The sequence below is a fragment of the Ceratotherium simum genome, chromosome 6 (assembly GCF_057802395.1).
Source record: "Ceratotherium simum simum isolate JZ-2026a chromosome 6, ASM5780239v1, whole genome shotgun sequence".
Taxonomy (NCBI): domain Eukaryota; kingdom Metazoa; phylum Chordata; class Mammalia; order Perissodactyla; family Rhinocerotidae; genus Ceratotherium; species Ceratotherium simum.
In genome coordinates, this window is record NC_141905.1 from 73933137 (window position 1) to 73950877 (window position 17741).

The following is a 17741-nucleotide window of genomic DNA, read 5'->3' on the forward strand; positions in this document are numbered from 1 at the left end:
AACATACCTAATTTGGTATTTTCCATTGTTTCCCATTGATTTCATAGCAACCCAATATAGTTTTGAACACAATTAAAATAACCCAGTCAACAGTACTGTGGGCTAGCCACAATAACAGATATAAGAGAAGTACTTCAAAGCCAGAAAGCTGAAGAAGAGTATGGTAATAGATGAAACGTTCAGTTGTCTAAGAACCTTTTAAATGAAGTGTCATTTAACACTGTGTATTGCTGAGAAAACATAAATTTCAAAGGGAAGTGTGTTCGTGTCAATGAATTATTTATCTGCAAGATTAACATTAGTCACTTGTGTTCAATGACTCAAAGAATATTCTTCCTTTTTAAATTTATTCTTAAGGAAATATAGGAGATGATACTCATTTTCTACCTTCTTACATCCAATCTCTGAAACTCAGTGTCCAAAAAATTCATAACAAGTCATATTGTAATTGGTGAATACTTTAATCCAGTATTCTATTATCTCCTCACAGTCCCCTATATTGAGTTCCTGATGGTCACTGAGAAGCTTGTGCCATTCTTGTTTGCAGCAATGTGAAAAACATTTTTATTTCTGGTAATATTAAAACATTGAATGGTAATTAAGTTATTACCACCACAACAATGAAATCGAGTCTGCCAGAAATCTATCATTTTTGCCCCTCTGCGGTTTTTCTACTATGTGACTAGAAGACATCATTCCTGGTGCCTATGTTACTTGTACCTATCTTCTATGGATAAACAATTCCCAAGACAAAGTGTGCCTTTTCTGGCAAAACATCAGCAAAAGTAATTAAAGAAAGTCTCAGTCCAATATAAGATACTCTGATTGTGAATTAAAAATGGAAAGCATCACATAGCAACTATTGTGAATGTGACGGAAGACTATAATATGTTCATCCTTGGAAAAGGCATGACAATATTCATAGGCTTTGTTGAGGCTCATAGGTTATACATCAATTAAACAAAAAAGGTTGAGCTTCAGCAAGTGAGTCTGGGAGTGAGACTCTGCAGCCCTGAAAGTCAGAGAGAGCCTGTGCTGCTGGTTGCCTGGCTGAGGCAGAGTATCTGGTTTCCGTGTTGCCATTCAGTTTGGCTTTTTGGGTGAGATTGAGTTTACTCATCACATGATAGCCAAATTCTAGTATCTTGGACCCTTGGGAAGAGCGCTGTCAATGAGAGGCAGTCTCAATGGGGCTCTGCCATCTCAGGGAATGGGTGGCATCACTTACATTGGATGTTCACAGGCAGATGCAGAGTTTTTCCTTGAAAGCCCTCACTAGGCACAACAAGAACAATTAACATGGCTCTACATCTCAGACAATGGTAAATGTAGTCTGTAGGCCACTGGGTCAGCTCCCAGGAATCTTTTAAATGCTGACTTCGTTTTTGTTTATGTTATGGTTACCACACCCCTTCTCACCCTCAAGTCAGTCCGTTTATCTCCTCTTTGTTCTCGATGTATGTTTTATTTGCCTTAAGTAATTGCTGTCTCTTAGGTATTATTAAAAAATGTTTATATTAACTATAGATGGCCTTTTACTGTCTCTTTTTCAGATCATATTTTTTCCGTTAGCTTATAGTTCTATTTGAATATAAAGTCATATAACATATTTGTTAATGTTCCTGTCATGCAGCTCAAAATTGTTCTGGATTGAGAACCTGTGGACAGTGTTTGGAACAGCCTGGATGTGGCTGGTGCAATGATCCTAGTAATACAGGAAGAGGACACTGTGTTGAAGGATCTTCACGGGGACCAATGAAGCTTGTTGGAATGCACAATAATGAGATGGTTCTTGACACCAGTCTTTGTCCTAAAGAAAGGAACTATGAGTGGTCCTTTATCCAGTGTCCAGGTAATAAAAATGTGATGAAAACAATTTCAGTTTCTGCTTGAGGAAACCAAGAATGATTTTTCCTTTCTTATAATAAAGATTTAGAAAAAAATAGCAATGAAAATGAGAATCAAATTTCAAAGATAAAAAAATATTCTTCCCTAAATCTGTCTCTGTTGTATACATAGTATTCTGTTTGGAATCGTTAAATAGGCTAAACCAGATGCATGGCATATAATTACTAGATTTGGTTTCATGTGAACTGTTAAGAGGAAAAAATATTGGCTTCATGCCAGTTCTCTACCCTGTGGTATATTGTACATAGTATTATAATATCTTAGAGTTCAAAGACAACTCAGAGGATCCAGTTAAACTTCATGCTAACTATGAGAATGTTCTCTATAATATCTATGATGGAGTCAGCTGGCCTCATTTTGAAAGCTGCCATTGGTATTCACTACCATTCAATTTTGAAGGTCAGTAAAGTTTTCAGGGTTTTTTTCGTAATAAGTCTGTTCTTATTCTGAATAAAATCAACCTTCTTGAAAAATTAATTTATTCAATATGTTTTTATTGAGTGCCTAGTATGTGCCAAGGAGTGTTTTAGGTGCTAGGGACACAACAGTTAGCAAATTAGGCTAAAATCACTGCATTCTTGGAGCCTGTATTCTAATTGAAATTAATACAATTAATTTATACATCTATGAAGTTAGATGGTGATAAGTGCTATTAAATAAATAAAGCAAGGAAGGGGGATAAGGCTTGCAATTTAAAATAGGTTGGTAAGAGAAGATCTTACTGAGAAGTAACAATTAATAAACACTGCAAGTAGATGAGGGAGTGATTCATGGGGATATTTGGGGAAAGAGTGTTCTAGAAGAGGTAACAGCCTGTCACAAGGACTTGGGTGAGATTGTTTGGGAGGTGAACCTTGGAAGCACGATTGAGGGAACAGAGAGGTTTCAAAGATGGGAGAAAAACCAATAATATAGGCATGATTAAGCTGCCTACTACATTGGGATATTTGGACTCAGACCCTCTAGGGACTAAGAGTAACCATGTAGAATGCTCCTCAGAGTTGACTCCCTGAGGGCCTGGGAGGGTGGGACATTTATCCACTAGCTCTCATCTCCCAGTGGTTGAGTGATGCCTCTGAGAGTATTGTACTTCTGAGCTGTGCCAGCATGTCTGATTAATAGCTTTCCCGGGCACCAGTGAAAATTCTGAGGCAGAGAAGTAGAAAGATACTGCAGAACTTGCTTTAGGTGAGACACTGACAGTATGTTGCACTGAAACCAGATGGACTAGGGGAATATGGCACAGGATGCAACAATGCCTGCTACATAAACTTTGAAATATATGAAAAGCAAAGAAGGAACAAACTATTGATTCACACAACATTGCTGAATCTTAAATACATTTTGCTTAGTGAAAGAAGCCAGACCCAAAGGCTTCTTTCATACATGTCGTATTCTATTTCATTTATAAAACAATCTGGAACAGGCAAAACTATGGGGGTGGAAAAAGATCAGTTATTTTCCAGGGGTAGTAAAAGATATGGATTGACTTCAAGAGACCTCACGATGGAATTTTTTGGGTTTTGAAACTGTTCTTTATGCTACTGTAGTAGTTCATACATGACTCTATGCATTTGTCTGAACCCATATTGTATACCACAAAGAATGAACATTCCTGAATGTAAATTAGAAAAGTCAACCAGGATGTCAGGGGATCCCAGGAGGGAATGCAAACTGTGACAAATAAATTTAACTGTATTACAAATGCCATAACCTCATCAAAAAAAAAAAAAGGAGCTGACCTAAGTAACTTTGGAAAACAGTGTTTTGACTTGGATACTGTAAAGCTAAAGAAAAAAACGCAGTAGATAAACATTGTATTCTGGTTAGTAAATTTGTTTCTCACATAGTACAGGTTAACAATTCTAACAATATTTTATATGTTTACTAGGTTTGGACAAATAAATAAATAAATTTTGTTTAGTGTGAGCCAGGTTTCCCACTGTCAGAAAAAGAGGTTAAAAATAAGCAAGGAGTGAAGACTACCAAGAACCCTGTGGTATGGGATTAGAGTCTGAGAGAACAGCATGAATTCATGTTTATTTTAATATATATGTGCAGAATTTATATTTTAAAATCTATAAATAGAAAATCTATATTTTAATATAGATATGTGTGTATACATAGGTTAATATATATACAAATATTTCCTAGCTCTGTTTGCCAAGAGGGCCTAGAAGCCATGACGCTCGAATAGCAATGAGCACATCCAGTGCCCTCATCTTGGTGTCTAAATACTGTTTTCCAATGAAAGGAACCAGGGCTCCTTGAAGAAATGGCCAATTCCAGACCTGGGGCAGGGAGAATGCAAGAAGGGGCTGGAGCATTGGTTAGTGCCAGAACGTAAGAAAATGCTCAAAGAAAAAGAAGACTGGATCATGTGTAAGGGACACAGAGCCAACCTGAAAGAGTTCTCAATGGATCAAATCTGGACAAAAAATAAATAATAATTGTATTATATAATACATACATACATATATATATATATATATATAATTGGATTATAAACCAAAGAACAAAATACATATCCATGGTTCTATACTGATTTAAATGATTGACTAAATAATAAATGGGTGAGAATGGACAAATATTCGTCATAGAAAAATTCCAAATAATAAATGTAGAAAGAATGAGGGAAATAAAAAATCACTATGAAAACCCCGCCGTATTAATTGCTGTAAGAATAATCCACTTAAGAATGTTGAAATTAGTGGGTGAAACTTTAATGAGAAACAGGATATTTGCATAGCTTCAAAGTATCTCCCTCAAAAATATTTCTTAATTACTGTGGTGTTTTAACATATGTCCGCAAATTCTTTGACACTTCTTCAACTAGGAGATGGAGCTTAATTTCTCTCCCCTTGAGTGTGAGTTGGACATAGTGACTCGCTTCTAATGACTAGAGTATGGAAGTGTAAAAATTGTAACTTTGCAGTGGAAAAAGCAAGTAGACATCATCTTAACCAAGTGATCAAGGTTAAAAACACCAGTAATGAGTCATGTTAATATCATGCATCTCCTGACATGATGTGGTAAGAAGGGCACTTCATTTCTGCAGTATTCTTCCCCCAAATCTATAACCCAGTCTAGCCAAGACAAAACATCAGACAAACTCTGATTGAGGGACATTCTATAAAATCCTTGACCAGTGCTCTTCAAAACAGTCAAAGTTATGAAAGTGAAGGAAAGACTAAGAAACTGTCACTGGTTGTAAGAAGCTAAGGAGACATGACAACTAAATGCACTGTGGTATCTGGATTAGATAGTGGAACAGAAAAAGGACATTTGTGGCAATACAGGTGAAATCCAAATGAAATCTATAGTTAATAGTATTGTACCAATGTTAATTTCTTAACCTTGATAATTATACCATGTTTATATAAGATATTAACATTTGAGGAATCTGGGTGAAGGGTACACTAGAATGTGCTGTACTATTTTTGCCGTTCTTTTATAAATATAAAATTATTTCAAAACAAATTTTTTTGAAGATGTGGCAGTTTAGAAAAATAGTCAAAAGAAACTTCTAGAAATGAAAAATATAGTCACTGAAACTAGAAATTTAATGGATGCATTAAATAGCAGATTAGACATAGTTGAAGAGATCATTGCCAAACTGGAAGATAAATATGAAGAAATAATTCGAAGTATAGGACAACAGAGATAGAAAGATAAAATGATGCAAAATATGAAAAAGAGGTTAAAGGCAGTAAGGATAGAATGAGAAGTTCCAAATATACCTAATAGGAGTTTCAGAAGGAGAAAATAGAAAAAGGGAGAGGAAATACTTAAAAATATTGTCATGCAATGAGGATATTGACACACACACACACACAATTACTGCCATCTTGTCCAAATATAAAATAAAAAACCATATTTTGTTAGATGTGTGTATTTTGTTATTTGGGTTAAAACAGGGAAAATCTTATAATATGAGAAGTAGAAGAGTGTGTATGATTTCTAAAGCTCTCAATATGTGAAGAAAGTTGTGTTTAGACCAGCATTTCTGAAGAGAAGGATACTGATCCCACGATACTCTACAATTTTTTAGGAATGAAGCAAGGAACATCTATGTGACATGAGGGATGAGTACTTCCTAGTCAAGAAACTGATACTTTTAATTAAAGATGGCCTCTAGAATTCTGTGGCTGATATCATACTAATTTTCCATTGAGCCTTCAGAAAGCAAGAAGAAAAAAAAATAAATAAAAATTCTTATGACTGCAGCTATCAACACCTATGATAGATCTATAGTAGTTTAGACAGTGTGGAATTAGTATATGAATGGACAAATAAACCAGTGCAAGAGGATTGAGATTATAGAAACAGATCCACATATATATGATTACCTGATTTATGACAAAAATAACACTGCTAGTGCAATGGGAAAAAAGATGGCCTTTTTAATGATTGATGCTGGCTGAATTTGATATCTGAAAAATTGTATCTAGACTCCTACCTCATATTATGCAAAATATTAATCCCAGATAGATTGTGGATCTAAATGTGAAGGCTAAAACATACAGTTTCTGGTCATCAGTGACTTCTTAAAGAGGACACAAAAGATTAACCATATAAGAAAATATGGTAAATTGTACTATTTTTAGATAAAGAAATTCTACTCATGAAAAAAGCACCATTTAGAAAGTGAACAAAGCAAGCTATAGAATCAGAGAAGATATTTACAATATATATATCTAATAAAAAACTCTTATCGAGAATAGAGATTTATTACAAATCAGCGATAAAAAGACAAAGCAAATGAAAAATGGGCAAGAGAATTGAATAGGTACATCACAAAAGAGAATATTGAAAAGGCCAATAAATATCTGAAGAGGTGCTTAGTTTTTTCAGTCATGAGGGAAATGCAAATTAAAACCACAAAATGATACCACTAATCACCACCAGAATGTTTAAAATGAAAAAGATAATTTTTAAGTGTTAGCAAGGGTGTGCAGCAAGTGGAAATCTCATATACTGCTTTTTGAGATCCTAAATGGTATAGACTCTTTGGAAAACAGTTTAGAAATATCTATTAAAGCTGAACAAATGCATACCCTATGATTCAAGGATTCTGTGTCTAGGCTAGTGACTGGCAAACTACATTCTACTGTGAAATTTAGCCTGTGCCTTGTTTATATGTGGCCTGTGAACAAGAATGATTTTACATTTTTAAAGAGTTGAAAAGAAGAAAGAGGAAGAGGGGGAGGGAGGGAAGGAGGGAGAAAGGAAGCAAAGGAAAGGAAGAAGGGAGGGAAAAAAGGGAAGAATTTTTGACAGAGTCTGTGTATGCCCACACTGTCTAAAATATTTACTATTTGGTCCTTTACAGAAAACAGTTGCTGACTTCTGGTTTAGGTCCAATAGACCCAATAGAAAGCACACCTAGGTTCACTTGGAAGACACATACAAGAATGTTCATAGTGGCGCTATTTTAATAGCTCCAACTTGGAAATCATCTAAATGTTCATCAACAGTTAGATGAATAAAGAAATTGATCATCCACACAATGGAATACATAATGTGAGAATGATTAAACTAAAACTACATGCAACAATGTGAATGGCTCTCGCAAATATAATGTTGAGAGAAAGAAACCAGACACAAAAGAAGACATACTTTATGATTCCATTTACCTAACATTCAAAAACAGGCAAAACTATTTTATGGTATTAAAGATTGACAAATAGATTTCAAAGCAAAAAGTATTACCTGGAATAAAGAGGGTAATTTCATAAAGATAAATGAGTGAATTCATCAAGAGGACATAACATTCCTGAACACTTTCACCTAATAACAGACTTTCAACATAGATGAAGGTTTAGTGGTGTATGACAAGGATCCTCTTTTAATTTCCATATATATTGTAGGTTACCACTTTCTGCCTTGATTTGTGTAGCTGCCACTGTACTGGTTTGTTTTTCTCTCACTGCTTTATTTTGGAGAGTGTGTTAGTTTTCTATTACAGCATAACAAATTACCACAAACTTAGAGGCTTAAACAATACCAATCTATAGCTCACAGTTCTGTATGTCAAATGTTGGGGCATAGCCTGGCTGCTTCTCTGCTCCAGGTCTTAAAGGCTGAAATTGCGGTGTCAGTAGGGCTGAGTTTTGTTTGGAAGCTCTGGCGAAGAAAATGCATCTAAGCTCATTCAGTTTGTTGGTGGAATTCAGTTTCTGACAGTTGTAGGACTGAGGTGCCTGTTTTCTAGTTGGCTGTTAGCTCGTGACCACTTCAGCTCCTAAAGAATGCTCACATTGTCTCCCACATGCCCTCCTCCATCTCTGAAGCTAGCAATGTAGGGTCTCGAAAACTCAAATGGGATCTCTCACACTTTGAATCTCTTTCTTCCGGTAGAGACCAGTTCCTTTTAAGGCATCATCTGATTGGGTCCATCCAGCATGCTCTCCCTTTCTTAAGGTCAGCTGTGCCATGTAACATAACCTAATCATCAGTGACTATCCCATTATGTCTACAGGTCTCTACCACACTCAAGAAGAGGCCATTGGTGTTTGATTAAATAATTGAGTGCTATAACCTAGCTTCACTGACATATATGACTAACCATTGCAGCATACAGTTTACCTATTTAAAATGTGTAACTCAGTGGTTTTTAGTATATTCACAGTTATGCAACCATCACCACAATTGACTTAAAAACATTTTTATCATCCCCAAAAGAAACCTTATACTTATTAGCAGTCACTGCCTTTGAAACCTCCCAGCTACCTTTGTCAACCCTAGGCAACCACAAATCTTTATATCTCTATAGATTTGCCTATTCTGGACATTTTATATAAATTGAATCATACAATTGTAGTCTTTTGTGACTGGCTTCTTGCACATTGCATAATGTTTTCAAGGTTTATCCATAGTGTAGCATGTAGCAGTACTTCATTTCTTTTTATTACGAAATAATATTCCATTATATGGATATACCACATTTTGTTTATCCAATTAACACTTGGTAGACATTTGGTGTTTCCAGTTTTGGGCTTTTTGAATAATGCTTCTGTGAACGTTCATGTACAAGTTTATGTGTGGACATATTTTCGTTACTTTGGGAATGGAATATCTGGATCAAATGGTAACTTTTTTTATTTATTTATTTTTTTGTGAGGAAGATCAGCCCTGAGCTAACATCCATGCTAATCCTCTTCTTTTTGCTGAGGAAGACTGGCTCTGAGCTAACATCTATTGCCAATCCTCCTCCTTTTCTTTGTTTCCCCAAAGCCCCAGTAGATAGTTGTATGTCATAGTTGCACATCCTTCTAGTTGCTGTATGTGGGATGCAGCCTCAGCATGTCCGGAGAAGCGATGCGTCGGTGCATGCCCGGGATCTGAACCCGGGCTGCCAGTAGTGGAGCGCGCGCACTTAACCGCCAAGCCATGGGGCCGGCCCAAATGGTAACTACCTTTAACCTTTTGAGGAAATGCCAGACTGTTTCAAAGCTGCTGCATTATTTTACATTCTCACCAACAGTGCACAAAGGTTCCAATGACTCTACATCCTTGCCAAAACTGGTCATTTCACATCATTTTGATTATAGTCATCCTGGTGGACGTATCGGTATCTCATTGTGGTGTTGATTTGCAATTCCTCGGTGGCTAATGATATTGAGCATCTTTTCATGTGCTTATTGGCCATTTGTATTTCTTCTTTGGTGAAATGTCTATCAGATTCTTTGTCCGTTGTTTAATTGGAATTTTTGTCTTTTTATTATTGAACTGTAAGAGTTCTTTGTATTTTCTGAATACAAATCCCCTATCAGAGATTGAATTGCAAATATTTTATCCCATTCTGTGAGTTGTCTGTTCACTTTCTAGATAGTGTCCTTTGAAGTACAAAAGTTTTAAATTTTGATGATATCCTATCTATTTTTTCTATTGTTTCTTTTGCTTTTGGTGCCATACCTGTGAAACCATGTATAATATGAGATTGCAAAAATTTATGCCTATATTCTCTTCTAAGAATTTAATAGTTTTTAGCTCTTACACTTAGGTCTTTAATCTATTTTGAGTTAACTTGGTGTGTGGTATGAGATAGGGATTTCAACTTAATTCTTTTGCATGTGGCTATCCAGGTGTCCCAAGACCATTTATTGAAAAGACTACTCTTTCCCCATTGAACTTATTTTTCATTTTGCATATTTTATTTTTCAACTTTAGAAATCATATTTTAGTCATTTTTATATTTCGCATTTCTCTTTTTCTTGTGTTCGTGTTTTACTCTGTATTCTTGAGCATATGGTGCATAGTTTTAATAGCTTTAAATCCTTCTCTGCTCATTCCATCTTGTTTGCCATTTCTTTGTTTCTATTGATACTTTTTTTTACTGATTATGGATCAGATTTTCCAGATTGGTTATCTTTGATGGTATCCTACATGGTGAATTTTTATAGTTTATTATTCAATTTTGTTCTATTTCTTTCCGTGTGTTGGACTTTATTCTAGCATGCAGTTATATTAGGTAGGAATTGTATGATTATTTCAAAAATTGTTTTTTAAAGTTTGTTAAGGCCTGTACATAGCAGCCCTAAGTCCAGTGCTAATTTATTTCTGCTACTAAGTCAGTACCTTTCTGTGGTCTCTATACAATGCTGTTTGTATTATGAGGTGTCTGCGCTCTGACTAGTGGAAATACAAATGATTCCCAGTCCTATGTGAGCTCCTGGCATTGTTTGACTTACTGTTTTCTGGTGGTACTTCCTCAAGCTTCATGGAGTTTCACACCATGTGTTCAGTTGATTAGTCAGCCAAAGATTCAAGGGGACCCTTATGCAGATTGCTGTGTGGAAGTCTCTCTTCTCTTGTATTTTACCCCACAATTTCTAGCCACCATGGCCTCTCTGAACTTTGATCTTGGTTTCCTCAACTAAATGAGATCTCTGACCTTTGTTTGGGTTTGCCTTCTTGGGCTGCATCCTCAATTCTGCCTCCAGGTAACAAGCCAGGGGAGTCATAAGTTCAGCTTATTTGTTTCTGTTTTCTCGGAGATACCATTCCTGAGCTGCCTATTATATTTAAAAGTAGTTGTTGCATATATTTTGTTTTGTTTTCTTGTTGTTTACAACTGGAGGTCAGTTCTCAGAGTGGGTAATCCTTCATGGGCAGAAGTGGAAGTCTTCTATCTGTGTGTTTTTATTTACAATGAATCTCTTGTAAACAGCATATAGGTCTTGCTTTTTTTGTTTTTCTAAATCTAGTCTGACAGTCTCTGCCTTTTATCCGAGTGTTTAGTCAATCTAGATTTAATATAATATTGGTTTTAATGAGTTTAAGTCCTGCCATCATGGTATTTGTTTTTGAAATTTCTTTTACTTTTTCCTCTGTTATTTGTTCCTCCTTTTGCCTTTTTTGGATTAATTGGGTGTTTTTAAAGTCCGTTTTTATCACTTATATTGGATTTTTAGCTATACCTCTTTTGTGTTTTTTTTAGTGACTGCTGTAGTGATTGTAATAGTCATCTTTATCTTATCACAGTCTACCTTGAATCAATATTATACTACTTCGTGTATAAGGTAAGAATATTACAATAGTGTGATTCCATTTGCTTCTTTCTTGTCCTTTGTGTAATTATTGCCATATATTTTACTTTAGTATGTTATTAACCACACAATACATTATTATTTTTGCTTTAAACAGATGATTTTCTTATAAAGAAATCATGACAGGAAAAAAATCTTTTTATTTACCCATGTATTGACCATTTCTTGTGATCTTCATTTTTTTTTCCTATAGATCTGAATTTTCTTCTGCTGTAATATTTCTTTAGCTTGATAAACTAAGTTTAACATTTTAAAATACTGTGTTTCTCAGTTGAGGCTATAAATTATCTTAGCTTCCATATATCTGAAAGAAGTTTTTACTGTGTAATTTTGTGACTTTATATTTGAAGGATATTTTTACTGGAAATAGCATTCTAAGTTGACAGATGTATTTTTTCAGTAATTTGAAGATGTAATTTCCTTTTCTTTTGGCTTCCACTGTTTCTCTTATGAATCTCTCTATCAGTTTTATTGTTTCTCTTATGAAAGCAATATGTCTTTTTTCTTCCTTTGACTTTTTTAAATAGATTTTTTCTTAGTTTTTGTATGTCAGTAATTTTAATGTTATGTAGCTAAGTATCAGTTTCATTTTTTATTGTTTGTGAATTGTATGGTTTATTTACCTTGTGGCTTGATGTTTTTCATCATTTTTGTAAAGTTTTCTGCCTTTATCTCTTCAAATATTGTGTCCATCTCATTGTGTCCCCCTGTCTTCCATTTCTGAGAGTTTGCTTCACTTATGTTAGGCTTTTTCACTATGTCCCTGATTTTTCTTACTGTTCTCTGTATTTTATATCCTTGTATCTCCTTTGATCTATGTTTTCACTTAACTAATTCTTTCTTTAGACATTTCCAATTTTCTCTTAAACCTGTGTTTCAATTATTTATTGCTATTTAACATAGCACCCCATGATCACTGTATTAAAGCAGTTTTATTCATAATTCTGCATCATCTGCATCAGATTATTAATGAATTCTGCTAGGCAGTTCTTCTGCCAGTCTCTCCTGGTTTTTCTCCTATGGCTAGAGTTACCTGGCAGCTTGACTGGTTTTCAATGGTCTCAGAATGTTTCACTCACATGTCTGATGGTTTGAGCTGGCCAGTTGGTCTAGAAGTCCTTAGATACAAATGGTTCTTCTCTGCTGTATTTGGCCTATCATCCTCCAGTAGTATAGACTGGGCTTCTATACACGGTATTCTTAGAATAGAGTTCTGAGGAGAGAGTAGAGTATTTATGCCTCTTGAGGTCTAAGTTCAGAATTTCTACACCATCACTTCTACATTCTATTATTCTGAGAAAGTTTTGATGCCAGTCCATGTTCAAAGGATGGGAAAAATCTCACTTTTTTGATGAGAACAAGGATAAAGTAACATTATGAATGTTGTATATACAGAGATGGCAAGAATTTGTCAGTTATTTTTCAGCTTATCTAATTACTTCTAATTATTTTGTTTGTTTGTTTATTGACATATAATTCATATACCATAAAATCCACTCCTTTTTCTTTGCTGAGGAAGATTAGCCCTGAGCTAACCTCTGTTGCCAATCTTCCTCTTTTTTTTTGCTTGAGGAAAATTAGCCCTGAGCTAACATCCATGCCAGTCTTCCTCTATTTTCTATGTGGGTCACAACCACAACATGGCTAACAAGTGGTGTAGGTCCACGCCTGGCATCCGAACCCAGGCCACTGAAGCAGAACACACCAAACTTTAACCACTATGCCACGAGGCTGGCCCCTAAAATCCACCATTTAAAAGTATACAATTCAATGATTTTTAGTATAATCAGGAGGTGTGCAACTATTATCATCATATACTTCCAGAACATTTTAATTACCCCCTAACAAAACCCCATACCCTTTAACAGTCACTTCCTATTCTTTTTTCCCCCCAGCACCTAAAAACCACTAATCTACTTTAGTTCTCTTGGGATTTGTCTATTCTGGACATTTCCTTTAAATGCAGTCGTACAATATGTGGCCTTTTATGTTTGGCTTCTTTCGCTTAGCATGATGTTTTAAGGTTCATTTATATTGTAGCGTGTATCAGTCCTTTACTTCTTTTTATGGCTGAATAATATTCATTTGCATACCACGTGTTTATACATTCATTAGTTGACGGACCTTTGGTTTATTTCCACACTTGTTATTATGAATAATGCTGCTATGAGCATTTTTATATAAGTTTTTTTGTGGACATGTTTTAATTTTTTTTTGGTATATACCTAGGAATAGAATTTTTAGTCATGCAGTATATCTATATTTAAGCTTTTGAGGAATTGCCAGACAGTTTTCCAAAGCTACTGCACTATTTTACATTACCACCAGCAATGTATGAGGGTTCTAATTATTCTATGCTCACCAACACTAGTTATTGTCCATCATTTTAAATATTACTATCCTAGTGGATGTGAAGTGGTAGCTCATTGTGGTTTTCATTTGCATTTCCCTTACGACTAATGATGCTCTTTTCATGTGCTTCTTAGTCATTCGTATGTCTTCTTGGGAAAATACTCAAATCCTTTGCCTATTAATTTTTTTTTTAATTATAGAATTTTAAGAGTTATTTATGTATTCTGGGTAATAGACCCCTATCAGAGATATGATTCTCAAATATTTTTTCCTATTCTGTGAATTATCTCTTCACTTTCTTCATGATATCCTTTGAGGTGCGAAAGATTTTTATTTTGATGGTGTCCTATATGTTTAATTTTTCTGTTGATTCCTTTTGCTTTTGGTGTTGTATCTAAGAAGCTCTTGTCTAATTCAAAGTCATGAAGATTTACACCTATATTTTCTTCTAACATTTTTATAATTTTAGCTCTTACATTTAGGTCTTTGATCCACTTGGCATTAATTTTTACATATGGTGTGAGAAATGGGTCCAAATTCTGTCTTTTGCCTGTGGATATCAAGTTATCCCAACACCATTTGTTGAAAAGGCTATTCTCTCCTCCGTTAATGCTCTTGGCACCCCTGTTGAAAATCAGTTGACCATAGATATATGGGATTATTTCTGGACCTAATGCAATTCCATTGATCTATATGTCTATCCTTTTGCCAATACCACACTGTTTTGATTACTGTAAACTTTGTAGTAGGCTTTGAAATTGGGAAGTGTCAATCTTCCAACTTTTTCCTTTTTTTCAAGATTGTTTTGGCTGGGTTCTTTGTAACGCTGTATGAATTTTAGAATCTGCTTGTCTATTCCTAGGAAAAAGTCTTTTGGAATTTGAGAGATATTGCATTGAATTTGTAGATCAATTGGGATGAATTGCTATGTTAATAATATTGTCTTTGGCTCTCTTAGAGTTTTTTATATGTAAGATCATGTCATCTGCAAATAGAGTTAGATTTACAAATTCTTTATAAATCTGGATGCCTTTCATTTCTTTTTCTTGCCTAATTGCTATCCAGAACCTGCAGTACAGTGTTGAATAGAAGTGACAAGAGAGACATATTTGCCTTGTTCCTCATCTTAAAAGGAAAGGTTTCAGTATTTCACTGTCAAGTGTGATGTTAGCTATGAGTTTTTCATATATGTCCTTATTCAGGTTGAGATAAATCTCTTCTATTTCTAGTTTGTTGAGTATTTTCCATCTATTGAGATGATCGTGTGGGGTTTTTTTCCTTTCTTTATTAGTATGGTGTATTACTTGATTGATTTTCATGTGTGTAAACAATCTTGCATTTCCTGGGATAAATTCCACTTATTCATGTATAATCATTTTTTGTATACTAGTAGATTCAATTTGCTGGGGTTTTTTTGAGGATTTTTGCACCTATAATCATAAGGGATATTGGTCTGTCATCTTCTTTTCTTGTGATAACTTTGTCTGGTTTTTGTATTAGATTAATATTGGCCTCACAGAATGTGTTAACGAAGTCTTTTTGCGTCTCTGTTTTGAAAGTGTTTGTGAATAATTGGTGTTAATTCTTCTTTAACCCTTTGGTAGAATTCATGAGTTAAGCCAGCTGATCTTGGGCTATACTTTGCTGTACTTTGTTGATTACTAACTCAGTCTCTTCATTGTTATAGTCTATTCATATTTTCTGTTTTTTCTTGAGTCAGTTTTGGTAGTTAGGAACTTTCTAGGAATCTGTCCCTTTCATCTAGGCTATCTGATTTATTTGCATACAGTTGTTCATAATATTTCCTTATAATCTTTTTTTCCTACCCTTTGTCAATGGTATGTCTCATCTTTCATTCCTGATTTTAATAATTTGTGTCTTCTCTCTTTTATTTCTTAGTCAGTCTAGTTAAAGTTTTGTCAATTTTGTTGATCATTACAAAGAACAAACTTTTGGCTTTATTGATTTTCTTTATTGCTTTTCCTACTCTGTATTTTATTTATTTTTGCTCTAATCTTTATTCTTTCCTTTCTTCTGCTTGCTTTGGGTTTAGTTTGCTATTTATTTTTTAGTTTCTTAGGGTGCAAAGTTAGGTTGATTTGAGACCCTTTTCTTTTTTAATGTAGGTTTTTACAGCTAATAAATTTCTTTCTGAGCAGTGTCTTTGCAGCATCCTATAAGTTTAGGTATGTTATGTTTTCATTTTCATTTGCCTGAAAGTAATTTTTAATTTCCCTATGATTTGTTCTTTGACCTATTGGTTATTTATGAATGTGTTGCTTCATTTCCACATATTTCTGGTTTTCTCAAATTTTTTCTAATTTTATTTCATTGGGTTCAGAGATCACACTTTATATGACACCAGTTCTTTTAAACTTGTTTAGGTTTGTTTCATGACGTAGTATATAGTCTATCCTGGAGAATGTTTCATGTGCACTTGAGAAGAATGTATGTTCTGCTGCTGTTGTGTGGATTCTTCTATTTATGTCTGTTTGGTCCAGGTGATTTTTAATGTTGTCAAAGTCTTCTGTTCCCTTGCTTATCTTCTGTCTAATTGTTCTATTAATTATTGAAAGTGAGGTACTGAAGTCTCCAACTATTGTTGAATTGTGGATTTCTATTTTAATTTCTGTCATTGTTTACTTACATTGTTACATGTATTTTGAGGATCTGTTGTTAGGTACATATGTGTTTATAATTTTTATGCCTTCTTGATAGATTGTCTTTTTATCATTATAAAATGTCCTCTTTATCTCTAGTAATATTTTTTAAAGTCTATTTATCTTGTATTTGTATAGCCACTCCAACTTTCTTATGGTTGCTGTTTGTATGCTATATCTTTTCCATCCGTTCACTTTCAATCTGTTTGTATCTTTAGGTGTCGATAGTACATTCTTGGATCTTTGTTTTTTTATCCAGTCTGTTAATCTCTGCATTTTGATTGAATTATTTAATCCATTCACATTTAATGTTATTATTGACGTAATTGGGTTTATGTGTATTTTGCTTTTTTCCTCTATATGTCTCATGACTGTTCTGTTCCTCTGCATTTCATTTATTTATTTTTCTGTAGAAAGTGAATTTTCAAATGTACCATTTTATTTATTGATTTTTCACTATATTTTTGAGTTGTTTCCTTAGTGGTTGCTCCAGGCTTTACCATATACAATTTAAATTATTAAAATATGCTTCAAATTTATACTAACTTAATTCTAGTGAGATAAAATAGTGTTACTCATATGGATCTATTCTCTTTCTACCTGTTTTGTGGTATTGTTATACATATTACATCTATATATGCTGCAAACCCAACAACATTTTTACAGTTAATACTTTATATAATTTTATGTCCTTTAAAGAATCTGAGAGAAGAAAGGAGGGCAAATGTATATTTATAGCTTTTTTTGTATTAATCTTTGTATTTACCATGTCTGGTTTTCTTTGTTTGTTCCTGTGAATCCAAATTACCATCTGGTAATACCATGTTGTATCCTTATCCCAGTATAAATTTTCCCACCCACTTCCTTTGTGCTGTTGTTGAGAAATATATTACACTTTTATGTGTTATAGGCCCAAGAATATGATTATATATATCTTTTTAAATATAATTTTTAAAAAATCAGGTAGAAGAAGAAAAGAGATGAAATATGTATTTTTACTGTCTTTTATATCTTTTATAATGACATAATTACTGTTACTGGTACTATTTGTTTTATTGTGTAGAGTTTAATTACCTTCTGGGGTCATGTGCTTTCACCCTGAAGAACTTCCTTTCATATTCTTGTAAGGTGAATATGCTAGCAATGAATTCTGTCAATTTTATTTTTTTGTCTGTGAAAGTGTTTATTTCACTTTAATTTCTGAGAAGTAGCTTCGCTGGATAGAAAATTTTTGGTTGGCAGTTTTTCTTTGAGAGTTTTAAATATATCA

General features: G+C 34.1%; 1 protein-coding gene across 4 annotated transcripts in view; it reads left to right on the forward strand.

Annotated features, from left to right (window-relative positions):
• The window catches only part of ATRNL1 (attractin like 1), a 773536-nt gene that overhangs the window by 180051 nt on the left and 575744 nt on the right, over positions 1 to 17741 (forward strand). For all 4 annotated transcript variants that reach the window (XM_087432666.1, XM_087432665.1, XM_087432664.1 and 1 more), the window contains one exon: positions 1634 to 1852. In XM_087432666.1, coding sequence (XP_087288792.1) covers positions 1634 to 1852 — 219 coding nt within the window. The remainder of the gene's footprint in view (positions 1 to 1633; positions 1853 to 17741) is intronic.